At 39.1% G+C, this 17818-nt stretch overlaps 2 protein-coding genes across 2 annotated transcripts in view; both read left to right on the top strand.

Moving 5' to 3' along the window:
* Positions 1-1931, top strand: part of LOC306761286 (palmitoyltransferase ZDHHC20-A-like) — a gene marked incomplete at its 3' end in the record, with an annotated part of 6043 nt that extends 4112 nt beyond the window's left edge. The window contains exons 6-11 of the mRNA XM_079247411.1: positions 251-283; positions 416-536; positions 1124-1256; positions 1353-1479; positions 1752-1842; positions 1923-1931. Coding sequence (XP_079103537.1) covers positions 251-283; positions 416-536; positions 1124-1256; positions 1353-1479; positions 1752-1842; positions 1923-1931 — 514 coding nt within the window. The remainder of the gene's footprint in view (positions 1-250; positions 284-415; positions 537-1123; positions 1257-1352; positions 1480-1751; positions 1843-1922) is intronic.
* Positions 1932-6138: 4207 nt separating this feature from the next.
* On the top strand, positions 6139-9520 carry LOC306761676 (organic solute transporter subunit alpha-like; the record flags this gene model as incomplete). The annotated part of the gene is made up of 8 exons (XM_079247942.1): positions 6139-6214; positions 6393-6544; positions 6725-6798; positions 8045-8203; positions 8375-8486; positions 8582-8728; positions 9148-9253; positions 9360-9520. 8 exons carry the CDS (start codon positions 6139-6141, stop codon positions 9518-9520), a joined length of 987 nt encoding a protein of 328 aa, XP_079104068.1.
* Positions 9521-17818: the final 8298 nt, after the last annotated feature.

Here is a 17818-nt window from a genome sequence, read left to right as displayed (position 1 = left end):
TAAGATGAAGTCAGAAAACAAAACAAAATAAAAATGCTTCATTCTCTAGTAGATTCAGTCTTTTAAATTATAAATATAATGCATGTTATATGTAGTCTGTTATAAAAATACAGACAAAAATATATTATTATTATTTATTTATTATATTTTTGCATCTGAAAAACTGTCACAGTACTTCATTGACACGTGGTGTAATGCTGATGGATCAGAAAGCACTGATCAGACTTGTGTTTATTATTTCTCTGTCCAGGTGTGTCTTAAAAATGGACCATCACTGCCCCTGGTAAGATTCCCCCATTTAACTTTGCATTTAAGCTGCTCTGTATTTCATATCAGTATTCACCCATTAGAATGAAGGGCAGTGAGATACATGTATTTCCCTTTATTTTTCCTTTTCTTTCTTGCTTTCTTTCAGGGTGAATAACTGTGTCGGATTCTCAAACTACAAATACTTTGTTTTGTTCTTGGCCTATGCCACGCTCTACTGTGTGGTCATTTGTGCAACAGTGATAAAATATTTCATCAAATTCTGGACTGTAAGTATAGAAACCCCCTCTTATGTGTCATATTCGTCATCTAACTGTTCAGGTTGTTTTTCATGAAAGTGATTAACAACTGTCAGTAGCTTTTGGTTTAAAAAAAAAATCTATTACAAAATTAAAGGTATTGTCAAAAATGTCAAATGGCTTATTTCTAGTAAATGGCAAATATAAAGACTTAACAAAGATATAGATATTAAATCAGATTGTAATGAGATCTGCCATCAGCCACAACAGACTGCATTGTAAGATATCGACCAGTCTGCTCAACAGTGTCACTGTGATGTGACGTGTCAAGTGATCCTCAGCAGCGTTCACGACTCTGCATGACACAATAGCCTCTATCATGAAGTCCAGCTATGACGTAATATATTGTGTTTTAACAAAACGCACAGCAGTAATGGATGGCATTTCCACATGACCTGAGTGGTCCAGTGCAAAACAGGACTTTCGTACTGGGAGGAAATAAAATGTTTGATTGTTCTTGCTAATTAGAGTCAGTTGTGGGAGAAGATGTCTAAACACGAGGAGAAAAAAAATAACAAAGCTATCGCTGTTTTTATCCTGTTTTTTCCCGTCTTAAGAAACAACTGCCTGACACACACGCCAAGTTCCACATCTTGTTTCTGTTTTTCGTGGCGGCCCTCTTCTTTATCAGCATAGTGTCGCTTCTCAGCTACCATCTATGGCTGGTGGGAAAGAACAGGACCACTATAGGTGAACACATATCGATGTATACTTGGATTTAGGGTCTTGTTCTAAAATAACTAAAAACTTAAAACTGCTTTGTTTTTTTTAAAAAATTCTTTGCAGAGGCTTTTAGGGCTCCCGTGTTTCCAAATGGTCCTGACAAAAACGGCTTTTCACTCGGCTGTAGCCGAAATGTGTGTGAGGTTTTTGGAGATCAAGGAAAGTACTGGATATTTCCTGTATTTTCAAGGTGAGCGAACATGTTGAAGCCAACAGACATTTACTGATTACAATCAAATATGTTTGCTTGTCATTGTATTGTATCTTTGTTTATGAATGTTTTCTGAAAAGGGTCAAAGGCAGATTAGCTCTGTTGAAAGACTTTTAAACTCCACATGCCATTATCATTAGACATTTTAATAAATCTGTGGACCATGGGGCAGAAAAAACATTCCTGATAGTAAAAGCAAACCAAAATACAACAAATGCTAATGTGCTTTCTTATTTTGCTTGTTTTTTCAGTCAGGGAGATGGACATTCCTTTGTGACCAGACTTGTTCACATCGATCCTGAACAAGCAAACAATGTCCTGCAGCCAAATGGCAAAATGCAAGTATTCTGTGTATTTATCAGATATTCAGTATTTTGCAGTTGTTTCATGTGTGCTACCCTTTGTTGTAACTTTAATTGTAGCCCGGTTGATGGCGAGACCAACCCTTGTGTACACGATGGGGAGCAACATGCAGAGGACAACAGCAAAGAGAAAATGGGTGTGTTTCTGAAGCCAGAGCTCACATTTTTATTCTCAAATCTTTAAGTATTTTTCTCCTCAAAAAGCAAGGATTCAGATCTGAAAGATTGGCTTTTTTTTCTGTTTTTTCTTCTAGATGAAGGCCAGACAGTCACTGTGACAGTAGACAGTGAGCCCTAGAAAGTATGTATATACAGTCATTTTATTTCATCTTTAGTTGGTGTGTCTTTGTACCTTGTTGTCCGGTTTGTCCTGTGTTAATTTATGTTTTGTCGGCTGTCACTGCAGTTTGTGCGCACATCTGAAGATCAGAACAATGACGCCTTAAACCAGGAGCATCAGCACCTCCCGCTGGTGCCATCCTCCACCCACATGTTGATTTTCAGTGCAGCCTCAAACTACATGTTATGTGTGCATGTATTTAAGTTAAAAAAAGACCATCCAAAGCATCACAACAATACTGTTGTCATGACAACAGAAATACAGTCACCTTGTAGACTGCAGCAGTCTGGAGCAAGGTGATTATAGGATATTTGTCTTTGTTATTAGCCAAAGACGTTTAAAATAATGTTTGTTACTGCTACATCTTAAAATTTCTGGGAACCAGTGTATGTCTGTATTGTTTAATCAACTAGATCCAATAATCACTTTGCACATTTGGACTAAAGATGCATACTCTCAGTGTTAATGAAGTGTATAATAATGAAACATTGAATCTGGTTACATTTGAAAAGCCACTAAAGCAGGACTTATATGACTAAACTGTTCGTCCCTGTTACTGTCTGCAGAGTGTCTGACTCTTCACCTTCAGGCTCAGTGCAATTATGTAGACCAGCGGCTAATTTCCAAATGGTCTCGAATTTAGTTTACAGTTCGCTTGTTTGAAAATGTTCAAGTTTCAGGTATTTTCTTTTCATGGTTTTGCATTTTTTAATGAATAAACAGAAAAATGATTTAAGCTTACACTGTGAGGACCAAAGCCAGTTAAAAGATATTTATGGTTTCATAATTTTAAATGATTAAGAAACACAACCAATGGAGCATATTGCAGGGAAGTAATCAGTGAGATTACCAATTTTCATTGCACTATAAATTGCTGTGTTGTGGATGGTTATTTATAACTATTATTTTTTAATATTCATAAGTGAAGAAGACAAAAGGAAAGCACAGTTAAAACCCTGTAAAGAGGAAGTCAGAAAGGTCAGGGGCATTTGTTCCCCTGCGTCCTTGAACCCAAACTAGAAAAGATAAGGAAGAATTTATAGGCAAGTGGCATGAGTGTCATTATGCTCCTCTCTGCACTTGTGTCATTATTTTACATCCTTTTAGTGGATATGATGCTCAGCACAGTGTGGGGTTAGCCTGAGAGATAACAGGTAGACTGGTAGCTGACTTGAAAGTACTCATGGTGGTTTAATGACTAACTGCACTGACTGAACTTGGCTTAATGCACAACCAGGCAGCTTGAGCCGTTAATGTAGTTCAATCTGTAAATAACTGCTTTTTTTTATTGAGAAAACTGTAAATTCAGGATGATCCTGACCTGTCTGTAACAATAAATTTAATGTGAAAAACTATGAGGTGTGATTTTTTATTTATAAAGATGGTGTGATGCAACATGAGAGAAAATGTAAATAATTTAGATGTTTATTATAATCAGCTAGCTTGACTTAATCAAAATCCACTCAAATTAAGTGTTTGAGGGGAAAGGGAAGGAAAAAATAGACTGCAACTAAATCTGTTATTTTTATGCTCAGACCTGTTAAATATCATTATGATAGTTTCTCTTTTGATCCATTAATTGGATCAAATTTTAGGTTCTCCAGAAAACAACACCAGTGTCAAGGAAGTTGGGACATTGTGTAAAATGTAAATGTTTTACAATCATCCTTTTTGACCTCTTCAACTGAATTTTGTTAAACAGGATTTTTTATGTTCATTCTGATATTTAATGAGTTTTTTAAAAAAATTTTTTTTTTTTTTTACAAATATTTACTCATTTTATTTTAGTTTTGATGCCTGCAACACGTTCCAATAACACGTGGGCATGTTTACCACCGTGTTACATCCTCTTTCTGTTAAACAACACTCAACAAACATTTGGGAGCCAAGGACACTAATTGTTCAAACTGTGTAGATTGAATTCTCTCATATTTATTTTAATCTTGATGTACAACTTCAGTTTTGCTTACAGTCCAGCATCTCTTTTGTCATATTTTGCGCTTCATAATCACATTTTCAGTCTGGACTGCAGGCAGGCTGGTCTAATACACACTCTTTTACTACAAAGCCAGGCTGTTGTAACATGCAGACTGTGTCAGCATTGAAGGTCACAGGCATCCAGTTTTTTTTTTTTTTTTTGGCCTTGCTGCTTATGTGCATGATTTCTCCAGATTCTGTAAATGTTTTTAGATATGGACTGCAGATGATGAAATCCCTAAATTCCTTGCAGTTGTACTTTGAAAACTTTCTTAAACTGTAGGACTACAGTTGTTCAGAGTGGTAAACCTCTCCCCATACTTACTTGTGAATGACTCAGACTTTCGGGAATGCTCCTTTTATACCCAGTAATGACACTCACCTTTTTCCTATGAACCTGTTCACCTGTGGGATGTTTTGAGCATTCCTCAACATTCCCAGTTTGTTCTTGCCTCTATCCCAGCTCAAAATAAGTGAAAGTTGAAAAAAAAAAGCTTTTCAGTTTAAACAACAAACCTCTTGTCTTAATAGTACGTTCAGAGGAATAGAGGTTAAAAAGGATTTGCAACTTATTGTATTCTGGGTTTTTTTTTACATTTTACATAAAGTCCCCGCTTCATTGGAATTGGGATTGTATAGTAACTGACTAGATTTCTATTCACTGGCAACCTTCCCCCCCGGCCGCGTCATGAATATAACTGTCATAAAGTCAAGGTTTTTTGTGTCCTTTACAGGGCTATTGTGCTACTAGCTTGTGTATACTTAAATATTTTCTTCAAAAATTAAAGCCATGAAGGTCCAAACATAAGAAAGGAGCATTTAATTTAAGCTCTTTGAAATACAGAGCAATGAATAACCACAGTCCATTTGGACTTTTTTAAATTGGAAATGACTTTGGAGTAGCCTACATCTCTAGGAAATAAGGAGCTTGTGGAATTTTGTGAATTCCTACATTTTTTCATTCAGCGTCGTCATTACAGCAGGAGCACCTGCTTTCTAAATACATTCACATCACACCATTACACATATTGTAACATGGAGAGCTGGGAAGAGGATAAGGATTTTAACAGCCAGCGGGGTTGAATGACCTCTGTGTCGTTCAGTGCAGTTGTCTTTACAACAATGCCACACATAAAGATGTGAAAGTTAGAATACTCGACTTTGCTGGATACTCTTTGAACACTTTATAGTACATAAAGACTTATCCAGGATTTTACAAGGATCCTGATCAACTCCCACCCTGGAGTATTTCTTTGTTTGCAGGAACCATGTAAGTTATGTAAAAGGTTAAAAACTTTACTTTTCAGCACAAAAATGTTGAAAAGGTTTTGTTTTTGGTTTAAATCTAGATATAATGCATTATCATTGTGCATGAGGCATAAGCCAAAAATGATGCTGATAACACATTCGGGAGAAAATTATCAAACCAAACCAATTATTTGAAATGGGCCTCATTTTGAAATCTGCTATTGGACACCTTCACTAGACTGCCCACAAGCCAAGTACAAAGTCATGAAACTAAATGGTGAACTATGATGCAGGAAACTTATTTATCTTTTCATACCGTTTTTATATTGACAGGAAAGGAAACAACACACCCTGTCAAAGTTCACATCTCTGGACACACACCGTGCGTCTCACCCTTCAAACTCTGACCTCAGGATTTCTGGAATTGCTGCGATTTAAGTCTGTGAATGAATGAGCAACAGGTAGTGATGTGTTATCGTAAACTTGTAAGCTGTAGGTTTTTTCTGTCATCCCACCTTCACTTCATCTCAGATGCCTGAAGTTTAAGGTGTGCTTGCAGCTGAAAGTGCCACTCGGATCCATTGGTTGACACTGTAATGTGAGGAGGGAAAGGGTTGTTTTTGTAGATTTTTACATTCACGGGCAGTTTTTAAAAACTTTTTTTTTTTTTAGAAGTATTACTGCATTTCACTGGACGAAGATCTGCTCACCATGGAGGAATCCCTCAACAGCACCATTGATCCGGCTTGTTTACAAGAGCCTCCACTGGCCATGGATGTGATTAGACGTAAGTGACCTGCATTGCCGTGCGGTACTTCCTGATAAAAACTTCCTTATCAGCCAGCTTCAGCTAATAACAATACTGAGTGCTGCCCTGCTTTGGTCTGAAAATCCTGAATGATGGGCCTTCTTCCATGTTTCTTGTTATATAAACCAAACTCTCCCTGTCTCCATTCTGTGATCAGAGCTAGATGAGTTTGGAATTTGCCTTTACTCCATGCTCACGTTCATGTCCTGTGTGTCCCTGCTGCTGTACTTGGAGCAGTGTGTCTACATTTATAAAAAGCTGCCGTGTCCTAAGAAGACAACCATCATTTGGATAAGTGGTGCTGCACCAGTAAGCATTCAGTATTATTTCCATGTAAACATGACTACTGATTGTATAACAAGCAGATATGAACTAATACTCATTTTAAAAGCTGTCTGAATAAAGCCAAACAGAAAAGTCTGCTTTATGAAAATATTGCTGATTTTAGAGTTAGAGATTTGATCATAGTGCTGGATTGTTCTCTTTCAGGTAATCGCCACCATGTCCTGCTTTGGGATGTGGATCCCTCGAGCTGTCATGATCACAGACATGACTTCTAACTGGTGTGTCGCCTCAACACTCAGTGCCAGACTTACCCACACTCCTTAAAAAAAACCTCAACTAACGTGTTGGTTTCTGTCATGAAAATATGCAAAGTTCTTGGACAATACTCTGGACGCATTGCTACTATTGTTAACATATCTGCATCCAAACCCCACATTTTTTTATTTCTACAACTGAAAACAGGTCTAAAGACAAAGCATTTGACATCTTTCTTTGAAAACAATGAATAATAAAAAGTTTAGTATTCGCTTATTCCTCTGTTCTAAATCGAAATGAGCTTAGTGACCACAAGAGAAAAAATATATATCATCCATGAAAGCTTTAAAGCCTTGAGGGACTTGTTTTTCCTTTTTTCATTTTCAGCAAACTGATCAAATTAAAAGCCAGTTAGACAAAATAAAATAAACAAAATGTAAATAAACTGAAATAATGAAAACAAGCAATAAAAAAATGTATATCTGCCCCTTCATTACATCTGTGGCTTTAATTTTTAATCATTTTTATCATATATCCAACATAAAATAATACTTCACTGTAAGGAAGTACAATTTAATCACCATTTACTTTACAATGAAGATTATCCTCTAGTTTAACTGGTTGAATCAGGACACACAGATCAAAGTTCAGGCTACGTGAAAAACTTCTTTGAAAGTAAAATAATAAAAAAAACAAAAAACAACAAACCATCATGTCTTATTTGCTTGAGTGTATGACCCTCTTCATAAGTACCATATCAGAAAATAAAATGTTGCCTCTGAAGATATCTAAAAAAAAACTTTATGTATTTCTTATATAGCTGTAACTAAAACACAAGTGAGCTGCACGGTGGTATAGTGGAGTTTGCATGTTCTCCCTGTGCATGCGTAGGTTTTCATGCATTCATGCATGCGTGTCTTAGGAGTAAGTGTGAGTGTATGTGGTTGTTTGTCTCTGTGTGGCCCTGCGATGGACTGGCGAGCTGTCCAGGGTGTACCCCGCCAGCTTCCCCACTATCTTTTGTTGCACTAAGCGGTTAGGATAATGAGATGATGATTTTTTAAATTTTCCCTTGAGATAGTACAGTTTATATTTCTAATTCATGTACAGCCAAGCACTTTTAACAGCTTGATAAATTTCCATCAACAAAGCTTGTTTTCAGATTCACCTCATATGCCAAAATGTGCTGTTTTCTTGTGGCGAAATTGAAATTCTAAATGTATTTGTGATGGATGTTAGGCATCAGTTTGACCTTTTTTCTGTCTGTAGTTACTTTTCAGTTGTGGTGTACAAGGTCTTGGTTCTGCTGATTGAGGAGTTGGGGGGCAGCAGAGTTTTTCTGGACCGGTTTTCTGGTAAAAGCTTTAGGATCAACACAGGACCCTGTTGCTGCTGCTGCCCTTGTTTACCCCGCGTGCTCATGTCACGGTAGCTTTTCATATAAATACAGTTAGTCAGAGTTACTGCTCTGTCTCTGATTCAAATCTGTGTTCTTAGCAGCTAATCAACTTTTACTTTCTGATCTTTATGCTTTCATGTTTGTTAGATTCTTCTTTTTTTTACTATTTATCGTAATATTTTTTTATTGTATTTTTTCAGACGGATGTTGTTCCTGCTGAAGTTGGGTTCTCTGCAGTATGCGATCCTAAAAACAGCCCTCTCTGTCCTTGCTGTAATATTGTGGACAAACGGCAACTTTGATCTTGCTGAAGTAAGTGTTTAAAAAGCTTTTTATTATATCTGAATGTACCATCAAGGAGCTGGAGATGACAAAAATATGTTTCTTTTAATTTTTTTTTTGTTTAGCTGGAGGTAACTGGTGCAGCCATTTGGCTTAATTCATTCATTGGTGTTCTGACCATCATCTCCCTTTGGCCTGTCGCCATCATTTTCATGAACATCAACAGCTTTCTACGCAGCCTCCGTATTATACCTAAATATGCCATGTACCAAGTGAGTTAACATCTCATATTCCAGACGTTATAGGGCTTCAGTTATTTACTTCTGTAAGTGCTACATTATTACCATATGTGGAGGAAAGAATTGATAACATTGGTAACATGAAATGATCACATTTTAGATCAATACCTGATGCATTTCCTCCACTTTTCTACTTTTTTTTTCTGGAGTTAAACATGTCAAGCGTTCTGTTTTCTTTCTGTCACAATTAACTTTGGCCTTCTGTTCACACTTTTCTAAAATATCTTGCTAAAAACAGGATGGAGTACTAGGGTAACAAATAGTGTCATTTGTTGTTAATACTGTATATAAATTAACTGAAATAAAATACTTTTTTTTGCAAATGCCAAATAGTAAATATGTATCTGTGTGTCTATACCGAGTAACTGAATAATTATTTCTTTTGTCTTTAGTTGATACTTGTATTGAGTCAGCTGCAGACGTCGATCATAAACATCTTGGCTTTGGATGGAACCATTGCCTGTGCTCCTCCATTCTCCTCTCAAGCTCGAGGATCCAGTAAGAAACACCTCAGAATGTCAGAGTGTTTGCTGCTGATGCATGAGCTGAAATTATACACTGATTCCCTTTTTTCTCTATTTCTTCCTTATGTCTCTTCTTGCAGTGTTAAGTCAGCAGATGATGATTATGGAGATGTTCATCATCAGTCTGGTCACTCGGCTTTTGTACCATCGCACATATGACACACTTCCATCTGAGGCACATGACAATGAGCAGAACAGCAAGGCTACCCTGCAGGCTGCTCTCGTGGAGCATGATGTCTAAAAAAAGAAGAGGAAGAGCATCAAAGCTGTTCTGTAATATATTTTTTTTTTTGTTAATGTTTGGTTTTATAAAGTTGACAACATTCTAAAATAAAAAAGAGAAAGGAAAAAAAAAACAAAAAAACACACGTAAACAAGAACTACAAACGTGTATGCAATACTGAGCAGGTAAGACTTAGGATCAGAACTAAAGTACAATGACCATACAAAGGATGCATCATAAGAAAAAAAAAAAAAAAAAAAGTCCAATGTAGGCATCATAAGATCAATTACAACGTATAAAACCTGAGCTTTTAATTATAATATTTCTAAAACTTCTGGGCAGGTAATCCAAAAGGGGTTGCCAAATTTCTGTAAATAAATCATCACTCCCTCTTAATTTAGCGCTTATCCTTTCCATTGGCATCGCTCTAAAAATTTCACGGTACCAATCTGTGACTGTAGATGGTTTATCCATGATCCACTTATTAAGTATGCATTTCCTGGCCAGTGACAGGAGTTTTTTCAGTAATTTTGAATTGGAATATTTACTTGTACTTGGTAGTCCCAATAAAAATTGGCCTGGTTCTATCAAAATTTTGCATTTTAAAATTGCCCCAGTCTCTTTAGCTATGCAAGACCAGAAGTGTGATACTTTAGGACATGTCCAAAAACAGTGCATATATGTAGCAGGAGACTGCCTACATTTTAGACATGACGAAGATCTTGCAGGATCCATCTTGTTCAAAATGTAAGGAGTTCTATGTTGCCTATGGAAAATTCTAAAGTGCATTTCTCTTAACCTGTTACTCAAAAACACTGAGTGTAATATTTTTTAATGTTATGTAAGTGCGGAGTAAATCAAATAATCAAACTTCAGTTTGATGTAGAGTTTACCTCATCCTGCCATTCAAATGTGGCATCAGAACAAAATTTCTTATTTATCAAAACCATAAATAGATGACTCATTCTTGTCTTTTTCTTTTTACACTGTATTCACTTCTCTTAACACTGGTCTGCCAAGGGTTCACCAGATTAGCTTTTTTCTGCCCAAGAACTTTTCCCTCTGAGGACTGCTCATTAGGAAATATGTTGTTTAAACACAAGTCCAGAAATACATGTTTATTCATTCATTTTCTGTATTGCTTATTCCAATTCAGGGTAGCACAGAAACTAGAACCTATCTGAGCAATTAGAAGCAAATTTCTACATGTTATTCATAGTTTTTCTAAAGTAGTAGAGATAGATTAACAACAGAAATCCCTAAATCTGTCTATTAAATGTCAAAGTGCAGACATTAAATGAGCAGAATGTTTCCATATGTACAAGAAATATGATGCCACCACCAGTTATCTTAACTCGGCGCAAACGCAGGAAACATCTTGTGCTCTGAAGGCAAATAAATCTGTTTACCAGCTTCCACACCCATGAATATCAGCAGGTTTCTGTATTTTTGCAAGAATATTCTGTTCTGTTTAGGCAGGTCAGGTGCAGGCTGTGATCTTGATCAAACATCATCAACAACATGTCTTGTAAAACGACTTCATACATATATGATTTATACAAACTAGTCTTATCATTATCATCTAAATCTGCCAGATAACTTAACATTTCTGAGCTGCTTTATCACCATTAAAGGCATATTGAGAAGAGTGAAGCCTCCTTACAAAACAAAGAATGTGCAGAGGTAGCAGGTTTACATTTCCCAAGAAAAGATTCAACCGGAAGCATCTATTTATATTTCATCATGAGCTTTTGTGTGTGTGTGTGTTAGAAAAAGAGGTCTCAGTGTGATCAGACTTTTTTTTTGTAGGAGTGTTCTTTCATGGTGTTATACATCATAGGTTGTATGCATGAACCTTCAGTATGTTGCATATGTAAGAACATATTTTCTCTCTGCTGAACACAATTGTACAAAGTGTCATTTTTTCTTCTTATTTTCTGCATGTATTTTCATATAATCTCCATCCCTGCTGCAATCGTTTATACCCCCTGAAATCAGACCAGTACTTGAAAAAACAAAAAAGGATTTTCAGCTTGTATGACTCCATCATTAAACCTCCTAACATGTTCTGGAAAAGCAGACAGATTTCTTCAAGGATTGCTGACCCACTTACAGACTTATTTGGGTTAGATGAGACAGCAGCTTTATTTTTATTCAGTGTGCTTTAAGTAAAACTGTGCCATGTTGTTCCCAACACAGCCACATGAGGCCACAACGGTTCCTCCTTATGATTGCTTTCAATAATAATAATCATAATAATAATAATAACAATAATAATAATAAAGAACAACAATAATAATAATAATAATAATAATAAACAATCAAAACAAAATATTTGCACTTTATTAATTTACATGGTAATAAGTAATGAAAAATTATTTAATTCTGTGAAACAAAAAAGGTATTTTTAGAAGAAAGTTGTCTTTCATTGACAGTGGCTCAGGTTAATTACACCGTGGAATCAATTAATTATTTTGATATAAACATTTTTGTGCTGATTGAGGACAGTTCATGTGTGTTGGATCATATTCACAAGCTGTATTGCTTTGAATTTCTTTCTTTTCCTCCATATTGGAAAACTATTTATTTACCAACTAGATCTGGTTTTTTTTCATTATGCAAACTCAGATTGTGCTTTTAAGAGAAATATCCAGAATACTAAGCAAATAGGAAGGAATATGAAAATGCTGCATTTGACAGCAAACTGTAAATATGCTAATTATCTTCACACTTTAATGTAATAATTTGATGCTCTTATTGCAAATTATTGCTATCTGCATTTTCATAACATTTTCAGATAACAGGAATAAATTCTGCAACGTTGTGATGTTAGTGCGAAAGTTTTACTTAGAATAATCCCAAATCCACTTTGTTAACAGATTTTTAGGGTGAATGTTAAGGGAAACTAGACTGATCTGGATTAAGGGGTTACATAAAGCAAGATCATTCAGAATTCAAAATGTGAACCTATTAATGGCTTATTTATCTTTGCTGTTTATGTAAACACAGTCATCAGACAGAGAGGAAGAGAAAGCTGTGGTCAGGGTGGGTTGATGACAGCCCCTGGCTCTGCATTGCTGACGAAAGCTGCTTAGTTCCTCAGTTGCTATGGTAACAAGGGGGTGCAGCCAAAAAAAAAAAAAAAAAAAAAAAAAAAAAGAGCGGAAAAAAAAGGAGGCAAAGGGGAGGGGCTTTCAAGGGAGAAATAGAGGAGAAAGGGGTGGATGAGAAAGAGAGGCAGAGGGAGGGATACAGACCACTGATAAAGAAACCCACCGAGAGGAGCAGAGCACAGCTACAGGCGGAGATAAAGCTCCATCTATAAATGCTCCATCTGCTGGCTTTGGAATAACAACTGCAGCAAGAAACAAAAGGATACAGCGAAAGGGGAGAATCATAGAGGAGATGGATGTACAAACGGAAAACACGGACTCCCCACCAAATGAATCGCAGCCAAGTGGAAAGATCAGAAAAGGATTCAAGCTGTTTGGCAAACGTAAGCCAGGAAACATTTTCTCTATTCGAAGCAAAGGGGATGGAAACAACAAGTCGCCAGTTATCAAGAGCAAAACCTTGGATGGATTACAGGAGACTCCTGCTCCGGATTCTGAGCAGGAGGCAGACAAGGAAAAGGGACAGGAGGTGAGTCAAGGGGAGATGGAGCAGGCAGAAGATGAGGCACTTGGAGAAGACGGTGTTCTAGCTGCTGCTCCTGCACGCACATCCATCTCTTCAGTCAGCTCAGCGAAGTCCCTCAGCTTCCTTTCGCTGCTGAGGGGTGGCCGAAGGGGTGTGGGGGACCGTCGAGTCCACACCGTGTCTCAGCCAGTCGGTCGGCAACGCCGTGGGCTGAAGGGCCTGTTTGGCAATGTTAAGCTTCGATCAAAGGATAAAGAGGACAAGGAGGAAGCCCCTCCAAGCCCACTTCTCATGTCATCCCGTGCCAATAGTGTGGAAATCATCAAAGAGGACCTTACCCTCACACCTAAATTCCAACCTCGCTCTCTGGACAGCCCTGAGACAGAAAGCTATGAGCCAGTCCAGGGCTCCATAACTCAAGACAGTGCAGCCACATCCCCATCGGAGCCTTCCTGTATGACAGCAGGTGATGTGAGTAGAACTCATGACCGTGTGCCGCCTTTGCCCGCCTCTGAACCTCCACTGATACCTGGCGATAACAGCCTGAGCTCCTTGCTTGCAGACATCTCCTCTCTCCTGACCTTTGACTCAATCTCAGGGGGTGGAGACATCATTGCTCATGTGGAAGCAGAGTGGGGAAAGGCCAGCAGTGCTCTGAGCCCTGTAGTAACGGATGTGACTCCATTATCTACATCTCTCTTTGCCAAATCAACCGCCTCCTCTTCACCAGTGTCCACAGCTCTCAGCACCTCTTTTGTGTCCATCCCCACCTCTACCATTGCCAAGCCAAGCACCACCCTCACATCGTTCAGCAAATCTTCCACTTTGACCTCTCACTCAGTTAAACCGAATTCAGACTCTGCTCCGGCCTCTGACCCTTCAGCCAGCATTAAAGTTAATCTAACTTCTGCTCACACCACAACAAAACCCTCAACTACTCCTGTGACATTAACAAGCTTTTCAGCTCCAGCGATGTCTTCTGCTTCAAAGACAACTCCGTCAGCAACGAGCTCAACGGCCACAGCATCCACTGCGGTCAAGGCTTCTTCAGTTACTCCATCTCCTCTCTTTTCAGCTAGTAAACCGGCTTCAGAGATCACGTTGCCTTCTCAAAATATTGTTTCTGTAAGTAAACCGAGTCATGTAGCTTCTACACCTCCTGTATCAGCCAAACCTGTAGTTACCCATAGCCTTCCCATCCCTGTTACCAAACCTCCGCCTGTTCATCTGGACTCAGTTAGCAGTTTGAACGCGCAAAATTTAACTTCCTTCAAACCCTCTCAAAGCTTAGCTCCTGGAGAATCTAAAGCACCGATGTCAGGATCAGTAACCTGTGCAGTTACAATTAAGCCCTCCTCTCCTGCATCAGATATTTCCTCCAAGATGACATTAGCACCATCGTTTCCTACAGCCTCAGCCTCGGTATCTCCATCCTTTTTCAAGCCTACCGTCACCCCCACCACGGTGACCCTAAATAACACCCCTCCCTCCTTTGCAACTGTTCCAGATTCTTCCCCCTCTTCCTCCTTGACCGCCACAAATAAGATCCAGCCTAGCCCACCGTCTGCTTCGGCTCCATCTTCAACTTTAGATAAGATCCCTCCTACAAGTAAACCCCCTGGAGCGCCAGTCTCTTCAGATAAGATGCCAATATCAGTCGCCACCACTCATGCTGTTTCTGCTGCATCCTTAGCACCAACTACTCTGGGTCAGATCACAGTTTCCTCTGCTTCCGCTAATATTCAAGTTTCCGCATCGAAAGAACTTCCGGCTCCAACTCATATGGAAGTTTCTCAGTCTAAATCCACCCCTGCTCCAGCTCACGTTCCAGTTTCTGTAACTAAAGATCCACCTGCTCCTGTTAAAATGCAGGTCACTTCACATGAGCCTCCAGCAGCTGCCCAGATTGTAGTTTCTCTGTCAAGAGCTCCAGCTGCTCCTGTCAAAATGCAGGCTATTCCATCTAAAGACCCTCCAGCACCTGCTCAGATCCCGATTTCTGCATCTACAGATCCTCCAGGACCTTTTAAGACCCCAGTTTTTGTGTCTAAAGACCCCCCAGCTCCTGCTCAGATCCCAGCATCATTACCTAAAGATCCTCCTGCCCCTATTTCTGTTCCAGTTTCTGCATTCAGAGTGCCCCCTGGTCCTGTTCAAATCCCAGTTTCTCTGCCTAAATCCCATCCTGCACCTATGACTGACTCTTTCTCCACCCTTCTTTCTTCCCCTTCTTCTCCTCCTGCAACTTTGCAGATGGAAGCTCCCATCAATGCGAAGGTGAAAGGGAGTGGACAGACACTGGTGGATCATCAAGTGGCTTCTCCGGGTGCCACAGGTGAACAAGGAAGCACAGTTGTGTCCTCCAAAACAAAAGAACTTGTTAACGAGTCACATGTAAGCTTCCAAGGACCCTCCAAAGAAAAGAGGCCACAACAGGTCAAAGCATCGGGGCTTAGTAAAATCCCTGTAGTGGGAGGAGGGAGAGTGGGCAAGCTACCTGTCCGGGACAGCCAAATTGCGAGTGATGAACCAAGCAGGGATCCACCTACGCCTGTGCTGGAAGAGAGGCCCCATTTCAACTCACATGATGCAGGCAGTAAAGATAAAATCAGCACTGTTGAGGCAAATGTGGCCACCTCAAAACACACCCAGGAGGAGAGTCAGCAGCCTCAACAACCAAAAGTTCTCACCAGTTCAGCGCGTGACTCAAAGATCCCTGTGAAGCATGGCACGCAGTCTCACGCTGCTTCCCAAATGTCTCAGACTAAAGAGCCCCCTCGCACAAAGATCCCGGTCTCCAAGGTCCCCGTCCGCAAGGCTGGTAACAAACCTGCTCCGACAGGCGGTGGCACGCAGATAAGGAAATGAGCTGAAACGGAGATAACTGTAAAAATCAAGGCTCTCATTGCACCCTTTTTTCCAGCAGCATCCTTTTTAGCCTCCCCGTTTCTATCCTGCAATTATCTCATCTCTTGACTTCACGACACCATATGCAGAGAGTCAAGGAGGCTGGCAGCAACTCAAGCACAAAAACATCTCCGCCGAGGGAGTTGGAGCAACAGCTTGGCTCTTTGGTGCTGAGCCAACTGGACATGCACTCAGGAAAGGTTTGAGGGTCACACCTGAACACCCAGCAGCATCAGTAACTAAGGACAACCAAGATTAAAGGACATCTGCAAGCAACATACACCCACACACATACACACACACACAGAACAGAGGTGAGTGCCTTTCTGAGGGTGCTTTTCCTACAGACTCAGAATTTATTCTGCCTTTTCTACAATACTTTTAACTTTTGTTACTCCCAGTTTTTGTAGGAACATTCCACTCTTTTAATATTTCTTTTCAGCAAGTCTCTTGAAAATAATGAATCCCTTTACCTTTTATTTATGTCAGAAGATGAACTGCCAGAGTAATGCAACGACCAAATTTACATTTCACACTTATCTCTGGATCTGTGTAGCAGAAAATGTGCCATTTTTTTTTTTTTTTTTGCACAAGACACTGGACTGTACAGCGCCTGCTCATATGTAACAAATCAGATTTCACTGCACTATTGGAGGGACTGTTGTTTGGACGGTGGAGCGGAAATGACTCTTTCCAAGGACATGGACAGCTGCCATTATGAATGGTATCATGGACATTTGAGCAAGACAGAGATGGTGATGAGATAGATCTCCAGCTTGTACACTGGCACATCCTTATCTTAATCTCAATTATACTCAGATGAGAACGTCTCTGTGTAGAGATTCATCTATGTTGTACTGTTTCTTATTTAATCAATTAAACAGCATACTTAGCAAGAGGAGATCTGTTTAAGTCATGTTTTATATCATGTTTTCCACAGCGCTTCAGTTTTCAAACAGAAAAAAAAAAGAAACGAGTGCATTTAAATCATTTACTGGCAGTGGATTACTCACCATGCTACTACACTTTAGGCTCAGATTGCCCTCACAGTAGCATCATTCCAACATAACCCACACTCCAAGCTCAATGACCTGAATAGTAAGCACATCAGTGTTAGCAGAGTCCAGCCAATCAGCTGCAAGGGAAAACGCTTAACATGCATACCTTATTATCAGTAAAAGGGTTTGGGAATGTCTGGCATTGCTATTCTTGGTGTAAATGGAAGTGCTGATTAACTAAGACTGAGCGGATCATTTACTTTAAATAAGTATTTAATATCACTTCAGATAAGACCAAGCATGTAATTATCTTAACAGTAAAGGTCAGACTAATTAATTGTCTAATTTATATCGCTACACAGAGACTAAAGACGCTGAAAAAGAAAGCTAATATCCACTACTGATTACACTAAAAGATCAGGTTAAGGATGGAAAGCTGATCTGAGTTATGGAGTAATGTTAACAAGTTTGGTGTCAGAATTGAGAAGTAAAAGGGTAAGGGGTGAAAGCTCCTTTGATTAAAAAAAAAAAAAAAAAAAAAAAAAAAAAAGACTACAGAGGTAACACAAAAAGACCTCTGTTTGCCTTATGAAGCCAGGGGCTGCAAGCTGAGAAAAGACAACCATTACTAGCCTGAGAAAACCACGAGGGTTTCACTACATCAGGTGCTGATAGAGACTACAGAGAGCTAAACCATCTCCCTGTGAAAAGAACGGTGTCACCCTGAGGCTCGGTATGAACACATGTTTGCATCTTGGCAGCACCTGCAATT

This window comes from Telmatherina bonti, assembly GCF_933228915.1.
Source record: "Telmatherina bonti genome assembly, chromosome: 10".
In the NCBI taxonomy this organism is placed as follows: domain Eukaryota; kingdom Metazoa; phylum Chordata; class Actinopteri; order Atheriniformes; family Telmatherinidae; genus Telmatherina; species Telmatherina bonti.
This window is presented reverse-complemented; position numbering and strand designations above follow the sequence as displayed.